Source organism: Corythoichthys intestinalis, chromosome 15 (assembly GCF_030265065.1).
Source record: "Corythoichthys intestinalis isolate RoL2023-P3 chromosome 15, ASM3026506v1, whole genome shotgun sequence".
Classification (NCBI taxonomy): Eukaryota; Metazoa; Chordata; class Actinopteri; order Syngnathiformes; family Syngnathidae; genus Corythoichthys; species Corythoichthys intestinalis.
In genome coordinates, this window is record NC_080409.1 from 51,136,116 (window position 1) to 51,159,243 (window position 23,128).

Sequence of the window (23,128 nt, forward strand, 5' to 3'; positions counted from 1 at the left end):
GCCCCCGCGACCCGACCCCGGAACAAGCGGAAGATAATGGATGGATGGATGGATACTATTGTAAATTCTCACTGAAAATATTAAAGCTATGAATGAACATGAGGAATTATTTACTTGAAAACAGGTTTTATATTCTACATTCTTCAAAGTATCCACCCTTGAGGTGTCTCCAAACTTTTGGCCTTTACTGCATGCATTATGAAATACTTTGTAGGATTCTTGTTCATTTCATTTGTTTTTGTTGTTTGTTTTATTGCTTTACAATTTTTATAAACAGCATTTCAACGACTAGGACTTTATTTTAAAGGGGGAGTTCAGAATTTTTGACATTAGGCCTAATCTTCGAGTTAGCGGGGGTTTAATTAGTCGTTGGAGTTGTTTTGAACAAATTCCGTGCAGTTTGTCAGTTATTTGTTAGTTTCAGGGCTCCGGAGTGGCTGAGCTAGCGCAAGTCAATGGTGGTTGAAATCACCTCCATCGACTAACTAAACCCCTGCTTAATTCGAAGATAAAGCCTTATCTGAAAAATTCAATTACATGCGATGAAATTTATCTGTTGAGGCAGCAAAGAGAGAAAAATTGGGAAAAGTAACTGACAAATTACTTTTAAAGTAATCAGTAAAGTAACTAGATTACTTTTTTGAGGAGTAATCAGTAATCAGTAATTAAATTACTTTTTCAAGTCATCTGTGACAACATTGATCAAATCTATACAGGTAGTCCGCGGGTTACGACGTACCCTACATACGCGATTTTGACTTTACGATGCCGAAGTCTCTGCCCCCATTGAGTCTCCAGTCTTGCCATGCCTCCTCCTCTGGCAGCGTCGCCGCCGTCCTGCAGTTCCTGACGGCGTCAGGTCCCACCCGCTGTCATCTTTGGTTCCCATGTGTTCGCCCGAGAATGGTAAATGGTGCGCCCTTTTCGGCTTGGGAGCGTCATAACGTCCGCCCCAACCTCCGGTTCTCCTCCGACAGCCGACAAATGGCCTCTTTCGGACTGGGCTAGAGCTGTCCCGACTCCCAACTAGTCGACATAGTCGACGTCATCGATGACGTAAATTGGTCAACGAGCACAACATCCCGTCGACGGTTAATGAAGGGTTAAAAAATATATGCGTGGAAAGTTCAGAATGTCGGATGCTCTGTATGCAAGCGGGGAAAGCGGCACAAAGGCAAAAAAAGCACACCAGAGTGTCCGAAACATTGACTTATTTCAAAGAAACAAAGGAGGGTACACTCTTGTGTCCTGTCTCTTCAATGCCAAGCTTGGCTGCACGTCGGCCGTGAATAAGCACCTAAAGCGCCGTCACCCAGTTTGTAAGTCCATCTAACTAACTAACTAACGACATGTTTTATTGAAGTTGCTAAGCCTGTCACAATATGCAATGAGTCCATTTATCGCACGGCAAATAAAAATGAGGGCGGTAATTTTCACGGCTGCCTTTTATCGCTGCATGCGTGCGTGCATACATTGGTGTGTGCGTGCTGATGGCATATGAGACTCCAGTTCCTTTCTCTTATCAACACGCTATAGAATTAAAGTTCAGACATACAAAATAAGAAAACACATCTATATTATACACTGTAACGTTAGCACTGCTACACTGAGGTGAATGGGGGAAAAAAGGCAACTTACTTTAGCCTGCTATAAAACATTGGCAGTCGTCTCGTGAAAGCAAACTTGCGGTTAAAAGGTGACACTTCAAACATGAAAAATCGCTGGTTAACAGCATTTGCAAACGAAAAAAAAGAAGAAAAAAAAAATATATATATGTAAATATATATATCACTGACAGTCTGACACTACATGCAATGACAAAATGTGCTTTTTTTTGCGGAGTGTAAAACTGAAGTTAGCTGTTTAGCAAACGTACTTCCAGTGAACATTTCAAAATAAAAGCATGTCATGTTCGTCATATAAGTAACGATTTCTGGAACTGATCCCACATACTTCAGAATTCAGAATCTACACTAAGAAAATGCTTTAAAATGACACCATTTATGAAAAATCTTATTGGCAATGAATAATTACTCTAATTATTATGATACTATTATATATAGAACTATACTATAATATTAATGCTAGGTGTTTTTTTTAAGAATTGTTTTGAAACATGTTGGAAAGGCGAAGTCAGTGTTCTGAATCTGTTTACATTCCATTCTTTTGCACTAGTTAATTCTATCAGCATTTGAACTCATTGTTTATTTGTGACTTATTATTGTTATTTACGTTTTTATTTGTACTTTAAGAAATAATTTTAGGGTTCCAAAATGTTTTATGAATTGATAAGCGTCAACAAAAATTTCATTGCTAAATTAGTAAAAAAAAAAAAATAATGATAATATTTTTTTTATTATTAGATTAGTCAACTAATCATAAAAATAGTCGACTGACTAATCGGGAGAAAATTAGTCGTTTGGGACAGCCCTAGAATCGTTTCATTTGGCCAGCTCTAAGCATCATGAAAATTTTGCCCGGACTACTTTTAACGCGGGACAACGCGCTGACGTCACTTCTGTATAGGCAGTAGCAATAATACCTGATTGCAGCCGACAGCTGCTCCAAACTGCTGACGTTGCTAAAAACTACGCCCGCATGATGCTACGGTGGTAGCAGGTAGCGTCTAATGCGTCTCATAGATATCACATGTATATAAAACTAGATGCAAAATGACAGACTCGGCAGCGTTAGTAAACAGCCGCCATCTTAAAGCAGTAGACTTCTCAGCGCTAATAAATAACATTAACGTTAGTGTGCCTTGCTCACATAACGTTAGCCCTGCGGAGGGCTAGGTTTCTATTAATTATGACTGCAGACAATGCGTGGCTCACGTGTCTTACAAACAGGCTTTATTTAATCTGTAAAAACATTGCGCTGTAGAGTGATGAGGGTGTAAAAGAAAAACTTATTAAAGCTAACTGTCAATTTTAGCTCAGTAGTTATTGCTGGATAAAACACCAAGTAGCATTAGTGCCTAATAGATATGTGCCGATTACCGGTTTCAAGGTATACCGTGGTATGAAAACGTCACGGTTTCAAAACCACAGAGATTTTCTGTCATAGGGTATTAGCTATTTTTTATGTCCCAAAAATGTAAGGAGAAATTCCTCGCTTTCAGCCGCAGTAGCACTGGTTCCTAATGTGCTCCAATACAGCAGGTATCATACATTTATTTTGAACACTGCAAAAACTCAAAATCCTATCAAGATTTACAGTTGAGACTAACTTAAATGAAAACTTAACTAGAACTTAAAAATAGCTTGACACAAATAGAAACTTAATTGAAACACGCAGGAAAAACACCTAAATTTTAAGTGATGTGTGTGATCAAGCGTAATGACATTTTAGGAAGGAAATATGATTTTTTTTTTTTTTTTTTAATAAGATCTAGAAGTTTTTTGAGTGAAATTAGTGAATGGCGTACCGCAAGCAACGCGTCACTTCCACTCATTAATATTCATGACATTAGCTACTGTTGCTAAAGCAAGGACAAGCCGCCGTTAGCTAAAGCAAGGACAAGCCACCGTTTGTCCCTAATAGGAAATGAATGGAAATCGTGTACGAAGGAGATGTTTACAGCGCTAAACCTACCAATTCTCTCCGAAAATGATGTGCCTGGTGCCAAACTGACTGGCATAGATGTGGAAGAACATAAAAATGTTCAGTTAAAGAGATGGCTTTAGTGTCGAAGGCTGAAAAAGACGAAAAAAACGAGCCGACCTAAGCATAGCTTTAGCTTTTTTTTTTTTATCGACGCGACTGACAGTGACATTCTCCGGTTTCAACAAGCTATCCTTTACCATCAGCCCTGTCTTTCTTATATATCCTCTGGTTGTCCTACGTCTCTTACCGTTCTTGGGGGTAATTTAGTTAGATTTGTGTAGCGATCGCAAATGCTACTCAGTGACAGCCAACGAACACTTTTAATTTTTAAATTGATAACACATCTTAATCCTATAATTTATTTACACTTCCCCCTTACTAAAGTTGTTTTTTATATATATATAACAGAAACGGTAACAGTGGCAGTCAGATACCATTGTAATTTTTTTCAGGTAATTCATTGTCAGAAAGAAGCAGTACGGCACAACGTTACGCTAAAAAAATAAAGTAAAAATATAAAAGTGGTTTACCTCTTTGTCCTCTGAAAGACCATGCCAACCCAACATAATTTTTACTGCATATGAAACGTGAATGGATTCGCCGAGCTGGTGTTAAAGTCCGCGCAAGTTGATTCGGTCTTCACATTTTTTCCTCCCGAGTTTTTGGTTTCCGGGAACGTATGAAGAAAACATCCTTCATGGTCGTAATGTCTAGAGTCGTTTCTACAAGTTCCAAAAAAGCAATGCGTGATCGGCATGTTCGTTTTTGAAAGATTACCGGCGAAAAGTAGCACTTTTTACGTTGGGTATATGCGAGGGCGGGTCTATAATGTCCCACTTAGGCTTTACTGCCGCTTTACGATGCGACGTCACGGTCTAAAAATAGCCTGCATGCGGTACGCCATTAGTCTTTTTTTTTTTTCTTCTCCAGTCACATCTGAGATGCAATTGTTGGCTGTTTACAACAATGTACATTGAAAATAAAGACATTGATTGACTGAAAATGGTTTAATATTTGCTGAAATGTCTTGTTTTCTTATGTATATTTTTTTGTAATTGCTCTTTACCTAAAAAAAATGTTTTATCCCATTACTCGAATAATCGATACAATTTTCAGTCGAATACTGGATTACTAAAATATTCCATAGCTGCAGCCCGAGACAAGTCTGAAAGTGTCCAACTCTGGTTATTCCCAGGATATCTCCCCATGTCTGAAACAAATGACACGGGTAAATCCCGTGTCACCTTACACGGGAATTTACCGGGATGTAAGTTTGAAAGGGGCTTTGGTCTTCACGCCTTCGGCTCATTGACCACCTGACCTGTAGACCTGCCCTAAAATGGACAGAAAGTGACCTATAAATGCCGCATAATAGGAAAAACTGGCTGCGAATGCTCTGGTTTCGAACGAATGAACATTCATTCGCCCGTCTCAGTCCCAATGGATTGGGGGTCTAGCGCCGTCAATGGCAACCATTGAGAACAACAACACAATTCCTGTGAGAGATTTGTTGGTTGCTTTTTTTAAACAGTGACACCTTTTTAAAATGATATCTCGATTCTTGGCAGGAGCATATCGATAACCTTTTTGGGGTACAAAACATCACGATACATCACAAATTTGATATTTTGTCACGCCCCTACTTCATATTGCAGCTGTTTTGACATGCACACACCATGCAACTCTCCCAAATACTGTCATGCTCCATTTAAAAGTGCAGTAACTGCTCACGCTGCTAGTCCGACACCATGGGGTTTACGCATATGTTCACGTCAGAGAGCCAAAGCGAGTCTCCAAGGTGAGGTCAACTGTTTCCTCAGCACATTTGGTCCCGCCAAATGTACTTTCATGAGTTACCTGCTGCTCGACTCAAAGTGTACAAGGGTCTCTGCTGCCTTTGCATTTCATCATCTAACAGATAGGATTGAAGTATGCTCATAACTCAACTTTTACTCAGAATGATGCAAAAGTCTTGGTGGAAATGCCTCAGTGGCCTGGGAAAACCAAACAAAACAAATGGGCCTGCCAGGTTCTCTAACCTTGTAAAATGCAAAAGGCCTCAGCAGTGAACATGAAAGTTTGTTTTCTTTTAGCACTGCAGCTGATGTTGACATCCTGGCGTGACTTTTGGCAACTTGCGCAGGCTGTGGAGCTCCTGCTCCCCACATAGTGCTTGCTAAGGAGCTGGAAACTTATACTAGAAAGTAGTGGTGTGCGTCATGGGAAAAATCTTCTCTCACGATATGGGCTATTTTATATAACTATAGCAATATGCCATGATAATGTATTTTTTCAGCATTTAATGAAAAAAAAACAAATACATCGGACCTGTACATAAAACTTGTTAAAGTTTTTAATATAGGTTCTGAGTAGGGCTGTCAAACGATTAAAATTTTTAATCGAGTTAATTACAGCTTAAAAATTAATTAATCGTAATTAATCGCAATTCAAACCATCTCTAAAATATGCCATATTTTTCTGTAAATTATTGTTGGAATGGAAAGATAAGACACAAGACGGATATATACATTCAACATACAGTACATAAGTACTGTGTTTGTTTATTATAACAATGAATCAACAAGATGGCATTAACATTATTAACATTACGTTAAAGCGATCCATGGATAGAAAGACTTGTAGTTCTTAAAAGATAAACGTTAGTACAAGTTAAAGAAATTTATTGAAACCCCTCTTAATATTTTCGATTTATTAAAATTTGTAAAATTTTCAATCAAAAAATAAACTAGTAGCTCGCCATTGTTGATGTCAATAATTACACCATGCTCACTCATGGTGTAACGCATAAAATCAGTTGGACTCAAGCGCCAGCAGAGGGTGCCAAACACCAAAAAAACAAGTAACAAGCGGACATTACACTGTGCTGTCATTTTAATGTGTTTGAGCAGGGCATGTGCGTTAATTGCGTCTAATATTTTAACGTGATTAATTAAAAAAAAAAATATATATCGCCCGTTAACGCGATAATTTTGACAACCCTAGTTCTGAGTTTAAAACATGAAAATTATTTTTCAGTGCACAAATCAGACAAAAGTCCTGTTCATTCAAATTAAAAGAAAAAATGCTGATTGCCTTTTATGTGGACAAAGCACTGATATAAACTATGTCAATGACTCATTTATATTCTCTAAACAAACTAAACAACAAAATCTAATAAGGAGGAGGCAGACTGTAATGAACCCCCCCTTTTTTTATCAGACACTTGTTCAGAAATACAATCCAAATCCAATTTCAAGGCAAGGCAAGGCGAATTTATTTATATTGCACAATTCAACACAAGGCAATTCAAAGTAGTTTACATCACATAAAGATCATAAAAATCACATTAATATTAGGGCTGTCAAAATTATCGCGTTAAGGGGCGGTAATTAATTTTTTAATTAATCACATTAAAATATTTGATACATTTACCGCACATGCCATGCTCAAACAGATTAAAATGACAGCACAGTGTCATGTGCACTAGTTACTTGTGTTTTTGGGTGTTTTGTCGCCCTCTGCTGGCGCTTGGGTGCGACTGATTTTATGGGTTTCAGCACCATTGGGTAATTAATTGACATTAACAATGGCGAGCTACAAGTTTATTTTTTGATTGAATGTTGTACAAATTTTATTAAAACAAAAACATTAAGAGGGGTCATGTGATGACTACCCGCCCAATGGCCCAAAATGACCTCATTGCCTGGCATTGGCTGCCACTGACGCCCATAGACGTTCAATCAATTTGAAGTGGGAGGGACCACCTTCCCATTGCAAATGGATTGGACGTCTACTAGTGATTAACTCATTCCTATTTACAGCAGAAGCTTGTTTTTCTGTTTATTAGCTGTTGGTCAGAAAATCATCCTAGGATACTCTACAAATGTATCGATAATCGTTGTATCGCCATATCGTCAGATCATCGTTATCGTGAGCTTTGTATCACAAACCGTATCGTATCGTGAGGTACCAAGAGGTTCTCGGTTCTATTCTATTCTATGCTATTCTATTCTATTCTATTCTGATAGACATCCAATCCATCCGAACGAACGGGACCAGCCCTCCAAGTCCAAATGGAATGGACTTTTATTGCTGTCAATGGCAGCCAGAGTTAATACTTAAAAATATGAACATATTTTTTGAAAACCTATCTTTCTTACCCGACTTAGATCCTCTGAAAATGATGTGATCGGGCCTAATTCCCAATCACATGATCGGATCTGGGACCTCCCTCGTACAGTGGGGCAAATAAGTATTTAGTCAACCACTAATTGTGCAAGTTCTCCCACTTGAAAATATTAGAGAGGCCTGTACTTGTCAACATGGGTAAACCTCAACCTTGAGAGACTGAATGTGGAAAAAAAACCCCCAGAAAATCACATTGATTTTAAAGAATTTATTTGCAAATCATGGTGGAAAATAAGTATTTGGTCAATACCAAAAGTTCATCTCAATACTTTGTTATGTACCCTTTGTTGGCAATAACGGAGGCCAAATGTTTTCTGTTGCTCTTCACAAGCTTTTCACACACCGTTGCTGGTATTTTGGCCCATTCCTCCATGCAGATCTCCTCGAGAGCAGTGATTTTTTTTTGGGCTGTCGTTGGGCAACATAGACTTTGAACTCCCTCCACAGATTTCCTATGGGGTTGAGACCTGGTGACTGCCTAGGCCACTCCAGGACCATGAAATGCTTCGTACGAAGCCACTCCTTTGTTGCCCTGGCTGTGTGTTTGGGATCATTGTCATGCTGAAAGACCCAGCCACGTCTCATCTTCAATGCCCTTGCTAACGGAAGGAGAGTTTCCCTCCAAATCTCTCGATACATGGCCCCATTCATTCTTTTCTTTACACAGATCAGTCGTCCTGGTCATTTTGCAGAAAAACTGCCCCAAAGCATGATGTTTCCACCCCCATGCTTCACAGTGGGTATGGTGTTCTTCGGATGCAATTGAGTATTCTTTCTCCTCCAAACACGAGAACCTGTGTTTCTACCAAAAAGTTCTATTTTGGTTTTATCTGACCATAACACATTCTCCCAGTCTTCTTCTGGATCATCCAAATGCTCTCTAGCAAACCGCAGACGGGCCTGGACGTGTACTTTCTTCAGCAGGGGGACACGTCTGGCAGTGCAGGATTTGAGTCCCTGGTGGCACATTGTGTTACTGATAGTAGCCTTTGTTACTGTGGTCCCAGCTCTCTGTAGGTCATTCACTAGGTCCCCCCATGTGGTTCTGGGATTTTTGCTCACCGTTCCTGTTATCATTTTGACGCCACGGGGTGAGATCTTGCATGGAGCCCCAGATCGAGGAAGATTATCAGTGGTCCTGTATGTCTTCTATTTTCTAATAATTGCTCCCACAGTTCATTTCTTTACACCAAGCGTTTTACCTATTGCAGATTCAGTCTTCCCAGCCTGGTGCAGGTCTACAATTTTGTCTCTGGTGTCCTTCGACAGCTCTTTGGTCTTGGCCATGGTGGAGTTTGGAGTGTGACTGACTGAGGTTGTAGACAGGTGTCTTTTATACCGATAATGAGTTAAAACAGGTGCCATTAATACAGGTAACGAGTGGAGTCTCGTGAGACCTCGTTAGAAGAAGTTAGACCTCTCTGACAGCCAGAAATCTTGCTTGTTTGTGGGTGACCAAATACTTATCTTCTACTCTAATTTAGAAAAAAAATCTTTAAAAATCAAACAATGTGATTTTCAGTTTTTTTTTTCACATTGTCTCTCATGGTTGAGGTTTACCCATGTTGACAATTCCAGGCCTCTCTATTCTTTTCAAGTAGGAGAACTTGCACAATTGGTGGTTGACTAAATACTTATTTGCCCCACTGTATATACTATAGTTTTAGTGCCTCGCACATTTTGAGTCTGTTTGCAACATCTTGCAAGTCATTGAGGTAAAGGTTACAAGATGTCTCCATAGCACATGTGTACCAATAAAATACCAGATTGCTTCCTTTTCTTTACCCGTCTTCTACATCATGTGGCAGACTGTTTAATCACATGACTGCCGTTGAAGGGAATCTTAATGGGTTGACTTAGGTTAATAGAAGTGTTGTAAAGTGACTTCAGACCATGTGTTTTCACGTGGTGCTTATACTACAGATGGAGCACTGCTTTGAACTGGTGTGGCTTTTAGTTCGTTTGCATTTGTTGATGTTCACGCAGAACCGACTGGGGCTTTGAGGAAAGTGGGTGGGATACCATCCTGCAGACATGTTGTCATCGCAGGTAGTTTAGGTGGTGCAAACAATGAGGCCAGGTCTCTTGTCTGTCGTTCATTCCAGCATGCAATTGTTCAGGAATGTCTTAGACAGCAGATGAAGGAGGGGAGAATAACAGTTTAACAACGCAGCTGGATGGCGCTGCTGTGGTCTATAATATACGTAGCATGGGTTCCAGTTTTCTCATGCTGCTTTCAGTCTACCGTAATTTCCCGAATATAAGGCACACCCGTGTATAATGCGGACCCCAAATTTACTTGTAAAATCTCGGGGAAATTATTGTACCCGTTTATAACGTGCACCCTAATTTTAGCACCAATAAATAGAAGAATACAAGAAAACCGCTCGTGTACAGATACAGAAATGTCATTTTACTGACTGGTGAAACACAGCACAAGCATAGCATATTGGTAGTTCAAAACATTACCATAAACTGACAATATTTACGGTAATAATAAGATTTGACAACTTTTCCAACTTACCAGGATCTAGGAGATAACAAAACAGATGTGACTTTTCTTTGAAAGGCTGCTGTATAACTTGCTCGTTTCATCATGATGAATAAATGTACGATACGGTAAAATGAAAGTGAGAACGTAAGTCGGAAATCCGTGAGAGCTCATCGCTGTCAACGCGACAGTAACAATAGGAACTATTGTTATTTGGGTTTGAGTTTCCCGAGGGACAGATATAGTTGACGGACACACGAACTCTCTGTGCTTACGTTTGTTATGGTCAGAGTTGCGGAGCTGCAATAAACGTTGACTCAAATGAGTTCAAGAAACTAAATTCTGTGCTTTATGAAGAGTGAAAAAAAGCAGAATTTAACACAGACAAAATCATTCGGCCGATCCGAGTGAAGTATTACCAAAACAAAATGGTGACGTCACGTACCGTAACGGTCGGCAACGGATCGCCGCTTACGTTTCTTCAACACAACGTGGCCGTGTCAAAAAAAAAAAAAAAAAAAAAAATCGGTTTATATAATATATATACTGTATATATTTTTGTCACCATCCATGAGTCGTAATGCTTTGTTTTGAACGTGTTTGCATTTAGTTTTATTGATTTGGGTGGATACACTGCCCTCTCGTAGCAACGTAGAATATGACATAACTCATTTCAATTGGCCGAATCCAGCTGCTCCCTGTTAAGACCAACATAAGGTAAGTATTTGTTTTTTTATGCATTCGTAATTTAGTTTATAGGCATATTTAGCAGTTTTTGTGGGAGTATATGTTTGAACGATTTGTTGAGAGCATTTAGAACAAAATTGGCATTTTATAGCATTTAACTCATTCACTCCCAGCCATTTTCACCAGAGCAAGGCCCTTCACTCCCGGCCGTTTATCTGGATTTTGACTGATTTTGCAAGGCCCACAGAAAATTCGGTTCTTTTGCTATATAAACATGGAACCCACCAAAAGAACGATTAGATTCTCTTTTTTCAGCAGAAAAAAAGTAAGTTCATATCTTTTTCCATTCTTTAGAAATCAGCATTAGAAAATAGCTTAGTTTGGGCAAGTTTCCAATTTCTGATGAAAAAACGGAGAAAATGAGCTTTTTGTAAATGCATACATTTCAAACATAACTTTGACTTTAACAATTTTTATTGCATTAGTTACATCCCAAACATCTGAATATTGTTTTCCTTTTACAAAATATCATAATGAACAAGACAAATAGAGCTTTTGATAGCAAAGTAACAATTTGTTTACACATGACGACTGAGAGATGACGCCTGTTGTCGCCGAGATGACGCCGTTGTCGCCGCGTCTGCCGTGTAAACTTTTCCCTGCAGGTGAAGGCTTGGAGGCTTAGAGGGATGTCATCACTCGAAATTAATATCTCAAGCCCCCTAATTTACTGCAAAATGTACCCGAATTTGTTTGCGCTACGTTCGTTGTTATTGAGAGAGTTGGTACGCTCCGTTAGCTGCGGGAGCTAAGCTAAGAAAAAGCTACAAGTGACGTCCGCACTCGTAATTAATATCTCAATAAAAGCATAATACTGTATCTACAAAACAGTTGCAGCACAAACGATTAACATCATTTTTATATAAATTTGCGTCTGATGGGGGGGCAACTTCACTGAGGCCCGTAGAGATGGTCACAAAGCACATATAGCAATATACAAACTGTCGTCTTTTTTATTATTATTATTATTTTTTTAACTTCTGGGTCATCGTCTTTGCAATTGTCTTGCGAGCCTTTTCCGGTCGTGCTGCGAACCATTTGCTGTCGTGTTGTGGCAATTGGTGTTCGTGCTTTTGCCAATTTGCAATCGCGCTTTAGAAATTGGGGATTGTGTTGTGGTAATTTGCATTCGTGCTGCGAGCCATTTGCTGCAGTGTTGTGGCAATTGGGGTTCGTGCTTTTGCCAATTTGCGATTGCGCTTTAGGAATTGGGGATCGTGTTGTGTCAGTTTGCATTCGTGTTTTTTATCTTTTTCAAAGCGTTTGCAATTGGGGTTCGTGCTTTTTCTATTTGCCAAGTGTTTGGACTTTGCATTTCGCCTGACACCTCTCAGCCACCGTAAATATACTACCGCAAATTCGCAATATATCGCAAACCCGCAAAAATTGCAATGATAGTTTTTCCCAATATTGTTCAGGCCTAGAGTGCAATTCTATGCTGGGCCTTAGGGGATCCATTGGGTCCCCGCTGGTGGATGGCTGCATCTGGATGTACGAACTGGCGGGTAGTAATAGGGGACGGTTGCACGCTCCCCCGTTCTGTTCCCAAAGTTTGTTTTGGGGTGACTCAGATGGGCTGGAGGACCACCCTGGGTCCTGAGGAGTGGTTGATGATCCATTGGCCTTGCCTGCTCTACCCTAGGATGAAGGGATTGCTGCCAGGACTGTCTGACGACTCCTCTTTCATATCCTCAAAACTCTGCACGTTTGTACCATAAACTGAGAGGACCGCTATATATCATTTTTCACTAGAATGACTTGGGAGATAATGCGCTTCAGATAAATTACACGCTCAAAGTAATTGACCACACATTCTGAATTCATGCACTTAGAGTAAATGTCCCACTCACTTAACAGGCATTACTCCGAAACTTGAAGTAAATGGATCTCCACGGCAACAGCTCTTGCGAACAACGCTTCTACCGTGCATGTAAATGTCTCGCAACAGATGGTGCCCACAATGTTAATAGTCATCATGATGTCACGCATAATTCTAGTTGAGTAAAAGATACGCTGAACTGTTGACCACAAGCCGCTATCGAGGGAAGCGCTGACGAGGCGTGTTTTGTCAAGCTGTTTTATTGTGTGAAGATTCTCCTGACTTTTTGGAAGCCTCCCAGGCAGTGGAATTCCCCTGGGAATAGTTTCTGGGTTAAAACCGGCTAACTTTAGAGCGGGGCCTGCGCTACAAACAAGAGGGTCGAGTCACTTGCCATCTTGGTTCAAGCCCGCAAAGTGCAAATATGAGAAAGTGATTTCTCCTTTTACATTGGGAGAGTTTGCCTTTGCACTGCTGCGATTGTGTGAACGTCTGTGTGTTACAGCTTTAACTGGTCAAAATGATTCAGAGAGTGATTATAGGCTTCACATAGCGGTCAAGCAGAGGTTTAGCCAATCCATAGGCCAGCTCATAGAGATCATTAGCTGATATGTGACATTTGATCTTATGAGGTGTGTGAAAAGCAATGCATATCCTTCAGTTACAACAAACACAGAAGATAAAGAAAAATTAGAATCCAGATTTTTGTACTTATGTTCTGCTTTTGAAGTTCGGTTGGAGTTACTCCAAGAATAATGTATACTAACATTATACAGATAGTCCCTGGGTTATGACTAGGGCTGTCCCAAATAATAATTTTTCTCCCAATTAGTCTGCAGTCACAAATAAACGATGAGGTCAAATGCTGATGGCATTATCTAGAGCAAAAGAATGGAATGTAAACAGCTTCAGAACACTGTGACTTCATTTTTCCAACAGGATTCAAAACAATTCTTAGTTGAATGCTCCTCAAAATTGGTGACTGTTCATGAGACATATCTAAAGTTATCAAAACTGAGAGTTTCCATTTACAGGCCTGACCTGGGCGGGTTGCCAAAGTCGGCTTTTTTTGGGGCAAAATGCTAAATTCAATATGTGACTAATAGGGCTGCAGCTATCGATTATTTTTGTAGTCGATTAATCGAGGAACTAGTTAGTTCGAATAATCGAGTAAGCAGATGGGGAACATGAAAAATTAAAATACCTGAGCTGAGCCTCAAAAGGTATAAAAATAAATAAATAAATAAGGATCTACTTACATACCAAAAGTCCGCTAGCTTAAATGCTATAAACGCTAACATTTTTTTACAATGCTCTGAACAAATAGTTCAGACACATAATCCCTCAAAAACAGCTAAATATACCTATGAGCTAAATTATGAATGCATCAAAAAAACATTAGCTCAAACAAAAACTTGGCTTATGTTGGTCTTAACATGTAGCAGCTGGATTCAGCCATGTAAAATGAGGCAGACTAGAGGGCAGTGTGACTAGAGGGCAGTGTATCCACCCAAATCAATAAAACTAAATGCAAGCACTTTCAAAATAACCCATGACAACGCCACTTTAATTAAATTAATACTCGTAGCAGCAAAATTTTAATTTGAATCTTTTTTTTTCTAATCGAGTACTCGAGTTAATCGATTAATCATTGCAGCACCAGTAACTAATAACTCCCTGATCCAAGGTTCAATTGTTTTTATATCTGGCATGTATGTGAGGTATCCCGGCCTGAACACGACTGCATTAAAATATTACCAATTAGGCCTGGTGCCCCCTGCTAGGAACAGGAAACGCCCTTTTTTTACGTGACAGGCTCCTCCTCCAAGGGAAAAAAATCAATTAATCGGTAACCTGCATCCAGGGAGCCTTAAGGTATGTAGTCCGGTGCCTGATAAAAAATATTGAGGTTTCATTGAAGCAGAAGAGTCCAAACTTGGCTAGATATACAACATACGTATCTGCGCCAAACTTCCCGTGTTTGATGAGTGTTTTACCCTTAAGGGTCTGGAAGGGTCATTTGCATCAACCCTACAGCGCCAACTCTTGGCAACAGAAACTCACTCATTTTACTTATACATGTCCAGTTCCTTTAGGGTTGGTCAGTGTAGCTACAAGAGCTTTTGTAATACTATATTTTAAGGCCTATGTCCACATGTCTCTCTCTGTTGCCATGACATTCCTTTGTTCACCATTAAAAGGTAATGCATCCCTTCAGGGACTTAGGCAGCTTGCAGAGCCATGGAATTTGGCACAGTTAATTGAATCGGCCCAATTAAAAGACTCATTTTGGTTTTGAATAAGGGCGTGGCTGCACAGCTCAGTAGCGCCTCCTTTTTTGTTGGACCTTCCTCAATAGGGGTTTTTTCACCAAGATGTGTGAATGTATTTCTCAACTCAGGATATCAAAACCTTCTCTGTCAGCCATGCCCACAACAAGAAGTTTTGAGCACATGTTAGTTTCTCATGAGATGATGAGAGGACGATGATCTTCCACAATCCTGAGCTGCGTGCCGTCTGAGTTGCGCAGCTTGAGTGACATCCGAGTTGCGCCAAACTGCGAGGCTCCCTTCAGTCCTGCTTGCAGGCCTAGTTTTTATTTTTTTATTTTTACATTGTTCTTAACAAATCGTTCAAACACATATTCCCACAAAAAAAAAAAAAAACCTTAAATACACTTCTAAACTAACTAACCAATGCATTAACAAACATGTTAGCTAAAAAAAAAAAAGCATACCTTATGTTGGTCTTAACAGGGAGCAGCTGGATTCCGCCATGTTAGTTATGGCATGTTCCCTTTTGCCACTCGAGGGCAGTGTATCCACCCAAATCAATTAAACTAAATGCAACACTTTCAAAACAAACCACGCAACCTAATGAAACGAACCCTCGAAGCGGCAATATTTGATTCAAAGCTTTTTTCTAATCGAATGGCTCGAGTTAAGCGATTAATCGTTGCAGCACTGTACAATACTAACAGATTCATATCTTGTAATGTATGTGTGCGTGTAGCGTACAGTACTATGTGAATATTGCAGCTGAATACAAGTCTTTGTGCGTTTTCCTGTACGCAAAGTGTCTGGACTGGAGAATCTCGTACATGTTAGGCAAATAGGCGGAGCATGGTTAGGTAAACATGGCACCAGTTTTTGCTTGCTTGAGCGGTTGTACTTAACGTATGAAAAGCCTGCCCCTGTGAGCACAACAAAACTCCACTTTTGCTTATACTCACTCCCTTGTCACAGGTACAGTGGCACATTGTCTCAGTTGTATTTGCTAAGAGCCAATACAAAACTACACATTTTACTATTTTAGTGACCTAATTAAGCTACATGAGTAGACATTCTCGGACTGGACTTGCTCACATTTGTCTCTCGTGAGTGTTAAAACGGCATACTACTGTTTCCGTAGGAGCTTTCACATTTACACACACATCCCATTCAATACAATAACTGTGGGGAACGCGTGTCTATTTATAGCTCTGCTGTGAATAATGTATTACTTTGCAGTCCGTGTGATTGCAGTGCACAGAGTGCGTCCTCCACATGCGCCCAGAGTGTCAAGTACAAAACAGCAACTTTTGTGTAGACTTCTGAAATGAAAAACCGTATCATTGGAGAAACAATGACGACATGAATTACTGTAATTTCCCGGAATCTGCGCTATAAATCTAAGTGACCTTTACTTGGATGGAATCCTCCTTGGTTCACATTTTGTTGTGTTCATTTGTCTCCGTTTCAGGCTTTAGATGTGGACCGTAGTGTTCTGTACAAGATGAAAAAGTCAGTGAAGGCCATCTACACGTCTGGTTTGGGTGAGTTTGCTACTTTTATTAGCTTCTGCAACAAATATAAGACAATGTTGTTTTTCCTTGAACCAAATAACAATCGGTTTATGTGCATATTTGGTGAAAGAAACCAATAAATTAAATTCTATGGGGGGGGAAAACCTTGATATTTGCAAGTTTTATTATACTTTGAACTAGAGTTGTTCCAATCACATATTTTTGCAAGAGAGTTTGAGTCCAAGACACCTGATTTTGAGGATCCTTCCTGGTTACGTCTGAATCTCCCGCCTCTTTCCCCTGATTGGCTCGCCATCAGAACGCGACCAATGCACACTAAGCTACAGTATTGCAGACTGGTTTGCAGAAGGGCAAAAACATTGTTTACTGTCAGGAACAGCTTTTCTTTACTCTTCTTTTAATGAGTGTAATGAGTGTATTTTAAGTGTATTTCTGACAAAACTTCAGAAATTGAATTATCTACAAGAATCGCTTTGCACTCCCAACATTGCATTCAAGCAGATATTTGCTTCCTGGTCACGTCCGCAGGTCCCGCCTCTCTCTCCTGATTGGCTTGAACATCAGATGATCAGAGAAGTGGTTGGACAGTTGAGGTTTGCAAGACAGTAGCGTATGGTAGAGCCGGGCGGTATACCGAAAATTTACAGTTTCCGAAATTCTTCACGATGACCGACGTAATTTTGACCATGTCGGTAAATTCGTTAATTTAATAAAACAAGAAAACATAGTCTTTTCATCCCGCTTTGACTCTTTGTTGTTCGTCTATGTTCATTCCCCTTTAAGAAAGCAGTCAGTGTGCTTGCGTATGAAGTTACGTGGTTAACAGAATCCCGGTAGGCTAATGCTAGCGGCTATTGCTACAAGCAAACGTGATGCTTAAGGGAGCTTCGCCAAACTTTCACCTGACATTAAGTAGGCTCTTGGCGGCCTCCAAACGTGCTTTGAGCCGCTTTCCTCCCTGTTTCTCACACTGTCAGGAGAGGGTGCTTTCTACTGGTAGCCAGGCCACCGGCTAACGCTAGCAATTTATAATAAACGTTTAGCAATTAGTATGTCGCGTTATTTTGTATCTGTGTGTGATTTCTTTGATATCTTTTATGAGGGTAAAGTATTCAGCATAAATTATAATGCAACAGTGAAGCCTATAATATGACCGTTTCATGGCCACAGCTATTTTTCTGTACGTGCTTGCTTCATTCTATATCATTACTGCCATGATAAAATCTTAAATGTTTCATTGGCAAAAGAGCAATATAGCTTTAATGTGTGTGTGTGTGTGTTTGTGTGTCTGTGTGGGGGGGTGCATGTGTGCGTGCATGTATTAAAAAATGCTCTGGGGAAAAAAAACCTTAAACCTTGAAGTTGAATGTTGAGTAATTATTTCACAGCAGCCATTAACAATAAGTTGTCTGTTTGAAGTGTTTTGTTCAAACTGTCATTTGTGTTACAATGACATTTTTGCACAGTCGTCGCACTGATTTTTATAATGTAGTACATTGTTCAAGTCATACAAGCTGTTACAAAATGTTCATACTTGAATTCTTATGGTTTACAAGAAATTTTATAGACTTAATGTTTAGACTGCATGTACAATTGTTTAGATATGTTAAATTGAAATCTGGGAAATAAATCAACGAGAAACACGCATTGATTCAGATTTTCAAATTATATTACAGTCCGCGTGGGCGAATTTATCGTATTTATCGTTATCGAGGCAAATCTGCTCAGTTTACCGTCATACGTACTTTAGGCCATATCGCCCAGCCCTAATGTATGGTGAATCAGCAAGTACCAAATTTTTCGGACTATAATTTGCAGTGATTCTCATAGTTTCGGCGGGAGCATATACACAAATCACGGCCGATGAAAACTTGATAAATGCGCTTTTTAAAAGTTTCGTGAGCTCTGGGACACTGGAAAAATGACTTTCATTCCTCTGCTTGCTAAGCTAAATGGTACATCGATGCTCTTTTGTGTGTAAATGTAGTTCACAAACAACAACAAAAAAAGCTATTCACCTTCTCGCCGATGCTAGTAAAACTCTCTACATGGCTATTATAATGCCCCTTACTCCTTGCAATAGGATTTTTTTTTTCTTTATTGTACAACAATGAAAAATAAACGCATTGGTGCTTGGGACTAGAGTAAATATGCTTGCCGCTTTTCACTTCCTGACAGCTCAGGTTACGTTCCTCCTACCGTTTTGCGCTTGGGTCTACTACTCTACACACTGGGCTAGGGCTGCAGCTATCGAATATCTTAGTAATCGAGTGAAAATTCTATCGATTAATCGAGTAATCGGATAAAACATTTATTTTTTTTTGTGGTAAAGAGCTATTATAAATATACATGAGAAAAAAAGACATTTAATCCAATAATGAACCATTTTCAGTCAGTCTTTATTTTCGATGTACATTGTTGAAAACAGCCAACAATTGCATCTCAGATGTGACTAGAAAAAAATCCACTGCTTTCACTCAAAAAACTTCTAGATCTTATAAAAAAAAAAAAAAAAAATTTCTTACCTAAAAATGTAATTACGCTTGATAGCACACATCACTTGAAAGCTACGTGTTTTCCCCCGTGTTTTAATTTAAATTCCATTTGTGTCAAGCTATTTTTAAGTTCTAGTTAAGTTTTAAGTTAGTCTAAACTGTAAGTAGTGATAGGATTTTGTGTTTTTGCAGTGTTCAAAATAAATGTATGATACCTGCTGTATTGGAGCACATTAGGGACCAGTGCTACTTGGGGTTTTATTCAGCAATGACTACTGAGTTAAAACTGACAGTTCGCTTTATTATGTTTGAATTTTTACACCCTCATCACTCTACAGCGCTGTGTTTTTACAGATTAAATAAAGCTTGTATGTAAGACACGTTAGCCACACATCGACAGTGGTCATAATCAATAGAAACCTAGCCCTCCGAAGGGCTAACGTTACGTGAGCGAGTCACAGTAACGATGAGAAATCTACTGCTTAAAGATGGCGGCTGTTTACTAACGCTGCCCAGACGCGGCCTAGTCTGTCATTTCGCATCTAGTCCTAAATGCATGCGATATCTATGAGACGCATCTCATAGATGAGAGAGCGCATGAGACGCACCTGCTACCACATTAGCATCATGCAGGCGTAGTTTTTAGCAACGTCGACGTAGTTTGTAGCGGCTGTCGGCTGCAGTAAGTTTTTTTGGGGGGGGGGGCTTCTTCCTCTACGCAAGTGACGTCAGCGCATTGTCCCGCATTAAAAGTAGTCCGGGCAAAATGTGATGCTTAAAGCTGGCAAAATTAAACGATTCCTCGAAGTGAATAAAATTACTCGGATCATTTTTTAAACTCGAGTTGCTCGAGTATTCATTTCAGCTCTACACTGGGCTGACGCTAGTGTGAAAAGGCCTTTATGCTCAGGTGCGACTTATAGTCCGAAAAATACGGTACTGTCTTACTTGCACCCAGGTTTTGCGTTCTCAAAGTGGGTGTCTTTTTCTCCCCTTTAGAAGTTCTACACAAAGAAAGCCTCAGTACTCAAAACATGTACATATTCCAGTTCAGACAGTCGTAGGATGCACACTGTGTGTGTGCTTGTTAGGAAGCTTATTGGCTATGCCAGTGCTGAGTGTTTTCCAGCATCTTTTGTTTGGCCTGACAGAGCCCCTGCTGATGGTGAGAAAGAGAGGGAACCAGGGTGAGAGTCACGCGAACAATGTGCTGAGCACGTCTTTCGGCGAACACTACCAGCTCTGTTGTGGTCCCCGCGCCAGCTGTCTGATCCGGACTCTCAAAGGAACAGCTGGGAGGGCTACTAAGGCGCGCCTGCTCTCACCTCCCGTCACTTATTAACGCACATCGCTAGACTCTTTGCTGGTTTTCCCTTTAAATACTCCTCTTGAAGTCTGCATTGTTTGTATTGAGTAAAGTAGGGTACACATGATACCGTATAATGAGTCTGTTTAATTTGAGCGTTTTTGCTTTTTGAATCATAGACAACTAAGGCTTGATTGTTGTTGCAAAAGGAAATAGTTAGATTTTGGATAGTAAGTTGTACAAGTGATCATGCAGTACCTCACATTCTGACATACAGTGGTATGAAAAAGTACCTGAACCTTTTGGAATTCCTCACATTTTTTGCATGAAATCAACATCAAATGTGATCTGATCTTTGTCAAAATCACACAGATGGAAAAAACTGTGTCTGCATTAACTAAAACCACCCAAACACTTAAAGGTTTTCATATTTTAATGAGGATAGTATGCAATCAATGACAGAAGGGGGGAAAATAAGTAAGTGAACCATCACATTTAATATATTGTGCCCCCCCCATTTTGGGAGCAATAACTTCAACCAGACGCTTCCTGTAGCTGCTGATCAGTCTGGCACATCGATCAGGACTAATCTTGGCCCATTCTTCTCTACAAAACTGCTGTAATTCAGTCAGATTCCTGGGATGTCTGGCATGAATCGCTATCTTCAAGTCATGCCACAGCGTCTCAATGGGGTTCAAGTCTGGACTTGGCCACTCCAGAACGTGTATTTTGTCCTTCTGAAACCATTCTGAAGTTGATTTACTTCTGTGTTTTGGATCATTGTCTTGTTACAGCATCCATCCTCTTTTTAGCTTCAACTGTCTGACAGACGTCCTCAGGTTTTCCTGCAAAATATCCTGATAAACCTTTGAATTCATTCTTCCAGTAATGATTGCAAGTTGTCCAGGCCCTGATGTAGCAAAACAGCCCCAAATCATGATGGTCCCTCCACCGTGCTTCATGGTGGGGATGGGGCGTTGATGTTGGTGAGCTGTTCCAGTTTTTTCTCCAAACATGGCGTTGTGTTACTACCAAACAATTCAACTTAGGTTTCATCGTTCCACAAAATATTTTCTTTGGAACTTCTGTGGAGTGTCCAAGTGCTTTTGAGCAAACATTAATCGAGCAACAATGTTTTTTTAGACAGCAGTGGCTTCCTCTGTGGAGTCCTCTCATGAACATTATTCTTGGCTATAGTTTTACATATTGTTAATGTGTGCACAGATATATTGGACTGTGCCAGTGATTTCTGTAAGTCTTTATCAGACTCGTAAGTAAGTGATGGTTCACTTATTTTTCCCCCTTCTGTCATTGTTTGCATACTATCCTCATTAAAATATGAAAACTTACAAATGCTTGGGTGGTTTTAGTTAAAGCACTGTTGTTTTCATCTGTGTGATTTTGACAAAGATCAGATCACATTTTATGGTGATTTTATGCAGAAATGTGAGAATTCCTAAAGGTTCAGATTAGTGCTGTAACGATTAATCGATTAACTGGAGTATACGATTGGAAAAAAATATTCGAATTTAATTTTATCGCTTCGAGTATTCGTTTAACTAAAGTGGCGTTGTAATGGTTTATTTTAATGTGTTTGCATTTAGTTTTATTGATTAGGGTGGATACACTGCCCTCTGGTCTGCCTAATTTCACATGGCTAAATCCAATGGCTCCCCGTTAAGAAAAATATAAGCTAAGTTTTTGTTTGAGATGTTTTTTATGCATTCATAATTTAGTATATAGGCATACTGTATTTAGCCATATTTTTTGTGGGAATGTGTGAACGTTTTGTTAAGAACATTGTAAAAAAAAAAAAAAAAAAAAAAAAAAAAGTTCGCATTTCACTGACGGCCATAGACTGACGGCCATAGACGTCCAGTCCGTCTGAAGTAGGGTTTTTTTAAAAAATCGACTCGGCGATATATCGCGATATTCTGTCACGCAATTGCTGTGTCCATTTAAAATCTGTAAATAAAAATTTTGCTGCTTCGAATATTCATTTAATTATATTGGTGTTGTAATGGTTTGTTTGGAAAGTGTTTTGCATTTAGCTTTATTGATTTGGGTGGCTACACCGCCCTCTTTAGGCGACATTGAATACGACGTAACTCATTTCACATGGCTGAATCCAGCTGCTCCCTGTTAAGACCAAAATAAGTTTTTGTTTGAGCTAATGTTTTTTTTCCCAATGCATTCGCAATTTACTTCATAGGTATAATTAGCCGTTTTTTTTGTAGGCATATATGTTTGAACCATTTGTTAAGAGCATTGTGAAAAAAGAAAAAGTTAGCATTTCATAGCATTTAAGCTAGCGGACCTTTGCTACGTAAGTTAGCCAATTGTTCTTTTGTTGTACTCAGATCCTCATTTATTTATGGTTTTATACCGTTTGAGGCTAACCTCAGGTTTTTAATTTTTTTATGTTCCTTATTCCAGTGCTCGATTATTCAAACTAACTAGTTCATTGATTAATGAAATACTAAAATAATCGATAGTTGTAGCCCTAAATGAGATCATGGTTCATCTGAGCCTTGTATCGCAAATCGTATCCTATCATGAGTTACCCAGAGGTTCCCACCACTAGTGTACGCCAACTTAAGAGCAGGTCGGAGTCGCTTGCTTTCATTGCAAACAATATTGAGCTGTGACAACAAAATGTGACACTGTGTTG

General features: G+C 39.6%; 1 protein-coding gene across 3 annotated transcripts in view; it reads left to right on the forward strand.

The window, feature by feature from the left end:
• The window catches only part of asap2a (ArfGAP with SH3 domain, ankyrin repeat and PH domain 2a), a 119,125-nt gene that overhangs the window by 20,594 nt on the left and 75,403 nt on the right, over positions 1–23,128 (forward strand). For all 3 annotated transcript variants that reach the window (XM_057860328.1, XM_057860326.1, XM_057860327.1), the window contains exon 2: positions 16,593–16,665. In XM_057860328.1, coding sequence (XP_057716311.1) covers positions 16,593–16,665 — 73 coding nt within the window. The remainder of the gene's footprint in view (positions 1–16,592; positions 16,666–23,128) is intronic.